This window comes from Acanthochromis polyacanthus, chromosome 17, assembly GCF_021347895.1.
Source record: "Acanthochromis polyacanthus isolate Apoly-LR-REF ecotype Palm Island chromosome 17, KAUST_Apoly_ChrSc, whole genome shotgun sequence".
In the NCBI taxonomy this organism is placed as follows: Eukaryota; Metazoa; Chordata; class Actinopteri; family Pomacentridae; genus Acanthochromis; species Acanthochromis polyacanthus.
In genome coordinates this window covers 3,504,468-3,516,832 of record NC_067129.1, presented here as the reverse complement: position 1 = coordinate 3,516,832, position 12,365 = coordinate 3,504,468, and the positions used below count along the sequence as shown (strand labels likewise).

The window sequence follows — 12,365 nt, the reverse complement described above, 5'->3', positions numbered from 1 at the left end:
GAAGAGACATGAGGAGCTCATCACTTCTACAGCACGTTAAATCCGACTGTAAACACTGAGAGAAAACTCATATTTGCGAACAGATTCGTCGCTTTAACGCTGCTCTCGTGTTTTTACCAGGAGAGAGAATCTGAACTTACATCTGTCTCTTGATGTAGTCCTTCAGCAGGTCCTGGTCCACCGAGTACAGGTCGTTGCTGCTCATGTTGTCGTAGTAGTAGGTGACCGAGTTGCTGAACTTCTGTCCGTAGGATCCGTCCTTCACGTCGTAGGACTTGTAGCCGTAGTGGTAGTCATAGTGGCCTGGAGAGCAGAGGAGCAGCCGGTCAGACTCACATCACCGAAACCCAAACATCAGACTAAAATCTGCCCACTGGAAGCAATAAAAACGATTTTAAAGCGCTTCTCTTTGTTTTACAATCACTTTGCTTCAAGTTCCTGACTGATCGCTGAGTTCTGGGGACTCTGAGGTCAGACGTTCACTGACGCAGAACTTCATTTTACGATGATTCACCCTCCAGAATCACTTTATAACCAACAGGTTTAAAAGACGTGCTGTGTTTACAAAATCACCAAAACTACACCTCTTATCAGGGCCAGAAAAACTGTAGCAAAAAAGAGAATATTTAGATTTCGCGCTTTCCGACAGTCCTTGAACTACTCATCTGTAACATGTGGCTCGTTTAGGATCAGAATCAAATTATTCTTTTAAAAATTTGCACAAAATAAATACTTCTTTGCAACTATTTTTTTTTTAAAAACAAAAAATTCTGCACTACTCCCTGCAACCAGGAAGCCATTAGTGCCTCAGCTGTGACCAACAGCGACGTGTCCAAAAATCTGGGACTTTTAGACCGAATTGCAAATTCGCTGGATTTTGGTTGATTTTTTTTGTGAATGTTCTTAAAAAAACATTAGAAGTTTTACTGATATATATGGAATCATTTTAGATAATTTTAGGATTTTTTGGGGAGATTTTTACTTTTTTGAAAATATTTACAAGAATTTTCTTGCCAATTTTGGGGAATTTCTTTAAAATATAACTTTAAAGGAATTATTGGAATTTTCCTCCTGAAGGTTTTACAAATTTTCTGAAATTTGATTTTTTTTTGCTGAATTTTTGTGTTATTTTTTTCAGACAAGGAAACAATATTTTTTGGGTGCCGGTAAATGAAGACAACAGGAGGGTTAACGTGATTTCTGAGCTTTCAGTTTTACACTTATTCACATTTTTTCTTATATTTAAAGCCCCTTGTTCCTTTTAATTGCATCTTTCTTTCATCTGCTGTTTTGTTACTTCCTCAAGTCTGTTAGTTACAGTTAGCATAAAAGAAAGAATTGAAGCTTATGCAAAAATGAGGCAGCTCTTTTAGCAAAATATAAATAAGTATTACGAGATTTAATTCAAGAAAAGGTCTCCTGCATGGTGCCACAAGAACAAATGCATAAATGTATAAAACTGGTTCACAAAGAGCTTAAATCCTATCAAACAAAGACTGTGAGCTTGTGTGGATGTATCTGAGAACGTAGCAGCACAAACAGAGATTCTGGGAAAATTCATCTGCTCAGACTGATTCAACAATAACATCCTCAAGGAGACACGAGAAAACTGGATTTAAAAGCCCCCTCCGGGCTGTTCGTAACGCCGGTTTTCTGTCACACTCCCCCCCCTCCTTTCGTAAAGTTTAAAACTTACCAGGGTTTTCTCTGCTTCGGGGGGAAAAGAGCAAAAGAAAGAAAGAAAAAGTTGGGAAAGACAATGGGCGATAGGAAGAATCCAGCCAAAACCAACAGACCTTGAGGGAAACCTGCTTCTCCTGCTGGATTCGAGGCTTTTCCTCATTCCAGCGCTCGCCGGTTGTTTTTGCACAGTTTTGCTTTCGCTGCAGCTTCAGTGAAGCCGATGAGACTCAAAAACCGCCCAGCTTTTTACAGGCCTGAACCACCAGAACTAGATGATTTTATTCAGTCAAACATATTAGCAGGATTAGCAGAGAATGTTTATTTTAAAGGACAGCTGGCTGGTGCTTTTAAACCCTGTGATCTCTTGTTTTTGTGCCAAAGTGTGTTTGGGTTTCAGTGAGCTAAGAGGCATTTCTGAACAAATACTTGAAATATTATTGAAGTCACAACATGTCCAGATGCAATATGCTTTGATATAAAATAATTTTAATGAAAAACTGAGGCGCTGCAGAGACACATTGCACTAAAAATCAGACTGTAGCAATGTTTTTTTAGATTCTTTGGCCTGAGAATGAAACTAAAACACTAATATTTACACTAAAACGCACACTCGTGTTGCATAATTCATCATAATTCTTATTTTTTTACATGTTGTTCAGCCCTAGTGTGAGCAATATTTAGTTATTTCTGTTTTATTCTCTTTTTAGGGACAATTAAAAGCCTTCATGTGCCGTAACAGCTCTCAGTGACGTTAAACATTCAACCCTAGATTAGTTTTAATAAAGACTTTTCATGTAAGATTGCTGCATAATCCATAAAAAGAAAGAACAGAAACAAACACGCTGAACAGAAATAAGGAAGTTCAGAGGAAGTTCCACTGAAAGTTCAAGTCTGCATTAAGTTAAACAGACAGGAAGTAAACGGCTAACGCTAGCAGAGCTGCAATTAGCAGATTAATCGACAATCAAAATCTGTCAGAAAATACTGAGAAATGTCGATTAGGGTTTCAAAAGATGTTTTGTTTCATCCACAACTCAAAGATATTCCGTTTAAAGTCACAGAAGGAGCAAAGAATCAAGAAAATGCATAAATTTAAGAAGAAATCACAGAATTTAGACTTTTTTTTCATAATAATTACTTACACTGTGTGTCCAAAAAGCTCTTAAACAATTTTATAGTTCACAACTGAGAGATTAATCACTGCTAATCTAATTATTAGAAGAATTACAACACGTTTAACACAGTTTACGATGAAACTCCAGCATGGCCATCAAAACAATGAACCCACAACAAATCTACACAGCGGCCACACCGGTGACCGTTCAGGGTTTTAATCGGGTGTTCCACTCTTAAGAATCTTCTAAGTTAATCTGAAAAGGAAACGCTTCGATGCCGAGATCAGAGTTGTGAAAGTTCTCTCCACAGATGTTCAGTCAGAGAAGAGACATGAAGCAGCACGTCTGCAGCTCGAGTGTGACAGATTCAAGTTTTAAGCGGCTCGGGTTTGATCCTGATGCTAAACTAGTGATGCTAAAGTTTAGATCAGGGGTGTCCAACATGTGGCACGCAGGCCAAACCCGGCTCTCCAGAGGGTCCAATCCGGTCCTCAGAGTGTAAATATTCCAGAGAAGACATTAACTGCAGATTGTAAATTAGTAAAACTATAAATTTAAAATCATCTCTAGACCATGACAAGTTGTTTTGATCAGAAAGTAAAATATTAGATTGTTCTTTTATAATTTTCTGTCTCATTTTTGGAATATTTTTTCTTGTTTTTTGACTGACTTTTGTGTTTTCCGTTTCCTTTTTGTCTCGCTTGTGTGTTTTGTCTTATTTTTGTCATTTTGTGTTTTTGCTTTATTCAATGTTTTGTGCAGTTTTGTTATTTTGTGTCTCATTTTTGTGATTTTGTTTCTCGCTTTGGTCATTTTTATGTCTCCGTTTTGCTTCATGTTTGTCTCATTTTTGCTATTTTTCGTCTGACTTTTGTCGTTCTGTTTGTCGTTTTATGTTTTCTTATAGTTATCATTTTGTGTATAATTTTTGTCATTTTGCTTCTCACTTTTGTCATTTTGTGTCTTGTTTTTGTAATATTTTTTATTGTTTTTTTTTTCCATTTTTTAAAGAAAAATCCCACATTATTCAGCTCCAGATACCTCAGACTAAATGTTGTGTTGCTTTTGCCGACGCTCTGATCTGTAGGTTTTAAGGTGGAAATGATAAAAGGAGGCTGAATGCTGTGGAAACTGAATTTATTTTTCTTAACAAATATCAGGTTGTTCATGATGTTTTGTAAAAAGATAACTCCTTGAATGTGAATATTTTCAGAATGTGTTTTTTACTTTTCTGCTGTGTTTTTCTGTGTACAAACACTGTGAGTTTAACTCGTTTATATTCAGCTGGTGACTAAAAGCAGCTCCATGTGGCGGCAGACAAACATTTAACCCACAAGCCGCCTTTGTTCCAGCTTTGATGACCACATCAGAGCGGCTAAGAAAAGCCTGCTGCAGTGTTTTACTTCTGCGTGTGGAAACAAAAACGGCATACCTCTGCCACCGCCTCGGCCTCGTCCTCGGCCTCGTCCTCTTCCACGTCCTCGACCTCTGAACCCTCCACGGAACGGCGCCCCCTCGCTCTTCACGCTGGACACCTCGTCGTGGTCGTCGCGCCACTCCCGCTCGTACTTCTGACTGTGCCAGTCTGCAGGGAAACCCGCTCATCAGCACACAGCCAAACTAACAGTCGTTTTTAACCAGAAGTAGGAGCTTTAAAATCGCAGTTTGTGTCTCTTCTTAGCAGCGGGGACATTTCATTTCCTCACTGAATGCAAGTTATTTATACAGAGCACATTCAAATAGTCAAAGCAGAAGTAGTAGATCAGTAGAAGCGCACAGATCTGTCCACATCCTGCTGCTGAGTCATGCACAACCAGCATCCTGCAGATAATCTACAGATACAGAAACACGTCCACTGTTTACATAAAAGCATCTGCAGCCCGAGCAGCTCCTTCAAACAACTTCAGGCGTTTAAAGCTTCACGTAAAACCAGCAGGTTGGGATTCCCTCATGTGCTTTAAGCTGATTTTTCCTCTAATAAGCGACGGCCGACAGACACAGCGTCACTCTCAGCGCCGCAAACAAACCTCTGAGGTCGTTCCTGGCGTTGGGAGGCAGACGGGGGTTCTCGTTCTGCCGGCTGTTGTTCCTGGAGGCCGAACGTTCCCTCGGACCCTCAGACTTCACCTCGATCATCAGAGGAACCCACTTCTGCTTGTTTCCTGTTAGAGAAGGAACACATGAATTTAGTCATAAAAATCAGCTTTAAACTGAGGAATTATCTAAATATTTTCACAAAATATGCGTCCCAGTTTTTGTTTCTCTCAACTACTCTACATTCCAGAAACAAAGAAAGCCTTCTTCACGAGAACACTGCCGATAAAGCTGACGTAAAGTTCTATTTTTGTACCGTTTTGTGAAGAGAAACCACAAGAAACGCCAGACAAAACAGAGTCCAAAGCGCCATCAACCAGACCTTTTTGATCGTTCTTTAAAAAAATTAAGTTTGTGTCGGCATTATATTTGCACTAAGGCTGGATTTTATCACTAACACGGTTTATTTTCAAGGTGAAATGCGCTTAAAATTTGTACATTTTCAGCAACAATTTCACTAATCAAAGACCGTCAGATGAAAACAGAATAGAAAATACTTTACTGGAAAAAATTTGGGACGAAATGTGGAAGTTACTCTCCAGCATCTGACCTTTTTCTGTGAAAATATTTTATTTTTCATCTTCTTTCTGAATATTAACAGCACCTAAAACCTGCTGCGATGAAGCAACCCTGTGCATCTGAATTATTTATGATAAAAACTAAAGTAGAATTTAAATAAGTGCTACAGTGTATTCTCAAAGGAAAATGCACTTAAACTTTGCACATTTTGAGCATTTTTTTATTTCTATATAGGAGCCTGTAAATTATGGATCCTTCCACTAAAACTTTTAGCTAAACAGAAAAGAATTTATTGAAAAAAAATCTGGATGAAATGTGAAAGTTACTCTCCAGAATTTGATCTTTTTTCTTATAAAAACAATCCTTTATTTTTCACCTTCATTTTCAACATTAACTGCACTAAAATCAGCTAAAAAAGATTTTGTTTTTGGTTATAAAATGAAAAAAGGTTATAAAAAATGAATAAAAGCTTAAAAATACCCAAATAAATGTCATCTTTTTAAGGCCTTTCAGCTTCAGAAGACAAATCTGTTCTTTAGATTTCTTGATACCAAGTTAATAACTGAAAACAATCATAATTTATTTAAAATATTTTCTCTCCACAGCGCTGGAACCAGCGTTTAATGCATAAAGAAAGCAAGATTTTGTTGGTTTTTGTTGGAGTTAATAATCATCCTTATCTTAACTCATAATCAACATTAAAAATTAAACATAAAAATGAATAAATCCTTAATAATGAGCACAGAACAGACACGAAACCTTTCTTATCACGGCTTTAGGCAGCAGTAAATGAGGACAGTCTGCCTTTCTAAACTCTCAGGAGTCCATTTTTACTAGTAATCATGTCATACTGCAGCTCTGTATGCCGGATAGTTGTAGACCGTCATTATGAATAACGGAGCGCCTCCTGCAGTACCACGTCCAGCCAGCAGGCAGCACCAGTGATCTGCTGCTTCAAAGGAGGACGTGTGGCTGTTGTGTGGGTGAGTCAGACACCACATCATGCAACGGGAAGCGAGGAAACGGCAGGCAGCTTTAAGTGACGTGGCCTTGTGTAGGTAAGAGATGGACACTCAGAGGGAGGCGGCAGAAAGAAAAAAGAAACAAAAAGATGACGAGCTTTAACTGTTTTCTGCAGATCTTTCGTCAACAAAACGTCCGACCGACAGCAGCCACGTTGCAAATCAATGTTTTCTTTTGCTTCAATGCTGAGATCAGAGTTGTGAAAGTTCTCCTCATTAGTGTTTCGTCAGAGAAGAGACATGAAGCTCATCACTTCTTCAGCACATCTGCAGCTTGTCGTACACCTCCGTATGAAATAAAAACATCTGTGCTTGCGGTCGACAACTTAAGGAACGTATATGACCTTTAATGAAGTTTTTCAGTTCGTTCTGACTTGTTAAAGCCACATTTGGAACTAAAATGTGGTGACAAACTCTTCCTTGCCAGCGTATTTGTATGCCAGAGTTGTTTTTGGGGGGGAGGGGGGGGGGATGGGGGGGGGGGGGCTGACTACAAGAGAGAGGCAGGAAACCCCCAATAAGCTCAGCTTGTGCTGGTAGGGTCAGAAACACTCGCTGTCCAGCTGGCTGACTCAGTTTAAACCTTCAACTGCTGCCAAAGCTGCACAAACTCCTGCTCAGTGATTTGCTGCAGGCACAAAGTTAAACAGGAGCCAAAAGCTCGTACTGTAACTTCTGTACATTTGTGTTTGCTGTGCTAACTCGTTTATTACAATGAGGAGACGTTGAACACATGTGGAGCGCTGAACAAAGCAGTAAAGCATAATGTTTACTCTCCTCTACAGCGTCTCTCATATGGATTTGATGATATTTATCCTTAAAGCTGGAGTAGGCAAAACATTTTTAACTCACTGGGCAAAAATTCCACAACAACCTTTAAGCATATTTCCAGTCAAGTGGTCTCCTTTTGGCTCCATTCTCAGGCTTTACATTTGTTTGTGTAAATCTACTATTCAACAGGGGATTTCGACCAATCACGTCTTCTCAGAGAGTACGTGTTGCTCCTATTGGCTGTTCTATAAATCCAGATGGTGGAAAGCCTGATTCTATGGTGGAAAAGTTTCCAGTACTGGCAACGACACTGCAAAGCAACCCACAAAAAGAAAGCTACCAGTTTAGCCTCCTGCTAACCACAACCAAACACCTAAAGCTGCAGCTGTGGCTAATACAAGTTCATGTTTATGATCAAACTTATTTTACATGGATATAAAGTACATGCACACACCTATACTCTGCAGCTGGAAAGAACTTAAGACAAAAACAGGCCTGCAGGAGAAATGTTTACATTTGTTTTCCCCTTTTCAGGATTCCTGCCTGCAGCAGCTTTAAATTTATTATTAGTTTTAGTGGACAGAAACAGATTTTACACATAAGAGGTTAAAGCTGAATGTGAAAAACTAACACAGGAAGGTGATAAAACAACAAAATTATTTTAAAAAGCTTGATTGGAATATTCTCCTAAGAAGTTTAAACGTGTATAAAGTCAACAAGCTGCTGAAGTTTGAATGAAAAAGCGAGAATAATTGGCCAGTAAATAGCCTCTAATAAGGATTATTTAAAAGAATGCTGAACAAAGGCATCAAACGAAAAAATTCTGATGTGGCTATAATGTAAAAAATTATCTGTCACTTGTGGAACAAACACTGGCCACCAGTAAAATGCAAATGTTTGCTACCTCATCCAAAAATCCTCCATGTGGGCGTTTTTATGTCACTATAAACCACAGCGAGGCTCCGGTTCGCTTCACTTCAGCTGTTTTTAAGCCGAATACCAACATTTAGCATGTTGGCTACAGACTGGTGTTGACGTTTAGAAGTTTTAGCATCAAACACATAAGATTTCTTTGTATGCTAACATTAGCAAATGCTAATATTAATGAACATCTAACTAGTTAGCGTGCTAGCATGCCAAATCTCCAGTCGGTACTCACCTTTTTTCTTCGGCCCGTTCTTCTGGGAGTCGTCGTCTCCGTTCTTCTCCTCTCCAGAGTCGTCAGACTTGGCCTTCAGGTTCTCCTTGCTCTCCTCGTTGCTCTCCCTCTTCTCCTTCGACTCCTTCTTAGCCGTCGTCCTTTTGGGGCCCTGAAGAGGAAACAAGAAAAGAAAAGAGTTTTTAAAAAAAGTCAGGAGATTTGGGCCTTTTAAAAAAAAACTTTCTGTAGAATAATTATTAACTTTATCAACCTTGACATTTTACTGAAAATGAGGCTGAAATTAGCCCCACAGATACAAATGTACACATTATTATTTTCTGATTGTTCAAAGCAGAATCTGGGCTCGAAACCTGCTACAAAGACTTTACTGGTTAAACGTGCAAACATGCTAAACCCCGCCTTCAAACAGCGACGGTCCAATGATAGCTTAGCAGCATTCAGCTAGTTGTGTCAAACGATGATTTATCAGCACCAAAGTTGGGTTCTGGGAGGATATTTGCTGTCAAAGGAGTTTAAAGGGTGGTTCCATTTAAAAACCATAAACGTTGACATTAAGTTTTACCCTGAATCAGTTATTTCTGTAGCTAATAAATGCTTATTTAAGGTTATGTTGTAAACCGAGTTTGAAATGGCCAAAAGCTGTTAACTGTTGTCGACTCAGCGGACAAAAATCTACATTCGCAAGCTGGAAATGAGAACCTTTTTGTCTTTTCTTGCAATCAGTGTCTGATCTCATTATTTCATAAAGTACTGAGTGTTTGCTTTTCTACCACCATGTCCAGGAGAAATGATTATTTCCATCATTTATTAATTTGTCACTAAATCAATCAGCTGTTCGGTCTATAAAATGTAAAAAAATGGTAAAAAAATGTAGGTCGGTGTTTCCGTTAGGCTAAAATTATGTCTTGTTTTGCAAAGATATTCAGTTCACTGTCACAGATTAGTAAAGAAATCAGGAAATATTTACATGTATGAAGCTGGAACTTAAGAATTTAGACTTTTTGTCATTTAAAAAACTACTACAATCCCTTTAACTCGTCATTTAAAATAGCTAAATGCTATAATTATGATGACAGGACATATATTAAATAAATAAAAATAAATCTAATGAGCAAATTGGTTCAAAATGCTGTAGCTTATAAAAGCAAAATCCCCTTCTTTTCATTTAACCAAACAGTTTCAAGTCAGTATTTGATGTTCAAACTGAAACTGCAAACCTCCTCGGGGCAACAATTAAAGTTCCTGGGACAAAAAGAACTTTGCATGTGCTTTAGGGTTTCCGTTATCTTGTCTTTTGTTGAGTCTTTTTATAGCATCTGACAGCAGCAGAGCAACGCCGCCCTCCAGCTCACAGAGTAACCGACACGGGGCAGCTCGCCGTCCACCGATCGGCTCCTCTGCTTATCTTTGCCCGCAGAGCCGACGCTGGAGTTCATTCAAATAAAACGGCCTCTCCTCGGCCCGGCTATCAGCGACACGCATATCTGCAAAAGCCCGACACTCCTGAGGGGTTTGCATAGGAGTCGTGCAAAGCGTTTCTCTTAAGTTAGAAGCTAAGCGGCACGACGGGTTTCACAGGTCGACATGCGGCGCCTTCGAGGGATAAAAGCCGGTCTAATCACACCGAAAGATCACTCCAAACATGCAGCCTAGTTCTGAGCAGCGAGTCTCAAACCACGACAAAACAACAAGGAACTGAAAAACAATTAGAAGCTGGACAGTTTTAAATTAAAGCGATTACAGCTGCAAAGCTAAAAGAACACATTTCAGCTCCTTAAGGGTTCAGAAACAGCAGATGTGTGACGACAAGTCTGATCTTTTAACCCTCCCGTTGTCCTCATTTATGGGCATTAAAAAATAATCTTTCCTTGTCTGAAAAAAATTCGAAAATTCAGCAAAAAAATTCCCCAAATTTCTGAAAATTTGCAAAACTTTTGGGAAGAAAATTCTAATAATTCCTTAAAAGTTTTCCTTAAAAGCTTAATTTATAAAAGACAAAAAAATCCCCCAAATTTAGCAAGAAAGTCCTTGTAAATATTTTCAGAAAATTAGTAAAAAATTTCCAAAAAATTAGCAAAAATATCCAATGTGATTCCATATATATCAGTAAAACTTCTAATATTTTCTTTAAGAACATTCACAATAAAATCAACCAAAATCCAGCGAAATTCGCTGGATTTTGGTTGATTTTATTGTGAATGTTCTTAAAGAAATGTTTGTAGCATTTCTATTTTTCCACCAAAAAATGTTCAAAAATTTCCCAAAAATGTTGAAAATGTGGACATCAGAAGTTCCACTGTGAAAATATACTTTTTTTCCCACATTTTTAAACTTTAAAACGCGTCGATTTGACCTGCAGGACGACAGGAGGGTTAAAGGTTCAGACACAGCAGACGATGCGTGACCTTTTAAATCGTTCCACTAAATATAAATGAGGATCCACCGGGGCTACATGCAGACACGTACACTTTATTTATACTATTCTCACCGTTTATGTTACCGTTTATGGTGTCAGACCCTTTCAGACACGACACCACGTCTTTATTTGTTAAAGCTTGTTGTCGTTCTCAGACAGAAGGTTTCGTCGCGTAAATGCTAATTACGGGTTTGTTCAAACATCTGTTGCACAAACAGTCACAATGCTTGCATACGTGGAACTCGAGCGGAAATCTGTGGTGGATTTTTGACGGAAACAATGTTGGATGAGTGAGTGTGGATGATATGATTCAGACAGATAACATATTAACAACAACAGGTTCTCCAAAGGCAGCAAGTTGTAAACAGACACTAAGTTTAAACTACTAGCGGTTGATGAGTAAATTTACATGCGGAAAAAAAACACACAAACTTTTTTTTTAGTTTAGTTCGTATAGTGTGGTGAGTCAGTTCAGGTGGTCAAGATTGGGAAACAGATGTGGAAATTAATGTAAGTTCACAATAATTTCTATGTCTTGACGAGCTGTTTTGATCATAAAATAAAATATTAGATTGTTCACTTCCAGATGCCTGTGACTGAATGTTTTGGGCATCTGCAGACACTCTGGGATCTGGAAGATGTAATGCACATGTGTAAATGATAAAATTGGCGTTATTTTTCTGAAGACATTTGAGTTTTTTCATAAAGTTTTGCACAAAGATAGCTCACTAAATGCGAACTTGCACTTTTTCTGCGCTAAAACAAAAGGAAAAAGTTGGAGTTGTCATTCTTTAAAGGTTGTTATGGTGTGATTTTACTGGTCCGGCTAACTTTAGATCAACCTGGGATGAATGTGGAACCTGAACTAAGATGAGCATCATCGAAGTTGAGCGTCTTCTAGCAACGCCATCTCTCAAGGTTACCACGGGAAACGCCCCTCAGAAATTCAGCTACACCCATTGCGTGCAAATATCTCTAAAAAGTATGTCTGTTAGGTTCTCATTCATCCAGGTCATGGTTCTCCATAAGTAGTTTGAATCAATCCACTGGACTTTAAGAAAGTTCCTTGAAGACGTTTCACCTCTCATCCAAGAGGCTTCTTCAGTTCTGGTGGTGGTTGGTGTTGCCTCAGCTTTTAAACCTCTGAGGTGTGTCCAGGGCTATTATTCCAACGACCGATACCAAGACTCGTCTGACTACTCAACGATGGTCGTTGTGGGGGTCGCTGAAATGCACAGATGTCACTGAGCCCTCATGTGCTAATGGTGGTCATTAGCATGAGTCTGCTGAGTAGTTCTTCTGGAGAGTTTTGAAAGGACCTGATTGTAAATTGGCGAAAGATGATGTCGCAGACCACCCCCCCAGTTCAGAGATGGCTTCTCTACTTTGACATGGATGGCTTCTTTCACTCCTCTCTCAAACCATCTGTCCTCTCTGTCCTGAAACAAGTGTCCTTCTTCCTTAAGGTGAAGGAAGACTGCCGTTCAAGGAACTTTCTTAAAGTCCAGTGGATTGATCTCTAACAAAGTATTGTTTTTGTCTCTAAAAAACTTTACACAACAGAAAGTTCAATTCAGTGTGAC

At 38.9% G+C, this 12,365-nt stretch overlaps 1 protein-coding gene across 8 annotated transcripts in view; it reads right to left on the bottom strand.

Annotated features, from left to right (window-relative positions):
* Nucleotides 1–12,365, bottom strand: part of larp1 (La ribonucleoprotein 1, translational regulator) — an 83,342-nt gene that overhangs the window by 24,095 nt on the left and 46,882 nt on the right. For all 8 annotated transcript variants that reach the window (XM_051937390.1, XM_051937392.1, XM_051937393.1 and 5 more), the window contains 4 exons: nt 8,364–8,514; nt 4,826–4,960; nt 4,231–4,383; nt 141–303 (listed from right to left, as the gene is read on the bottom strand). In XM_051937390.1, coding sequence (XP_051793350.1) covers nt 141–303; nt 4,231–4,383; nt 4,826–4,960; nt 8,364–8,514 — 602 coding nt within the window. The remainder of the gene's footprint in view (nt 1–140; nt 304–4,230; nt 4,384–4,825; nt 4,961–8,363; nt 8,515–12,365) is intronic.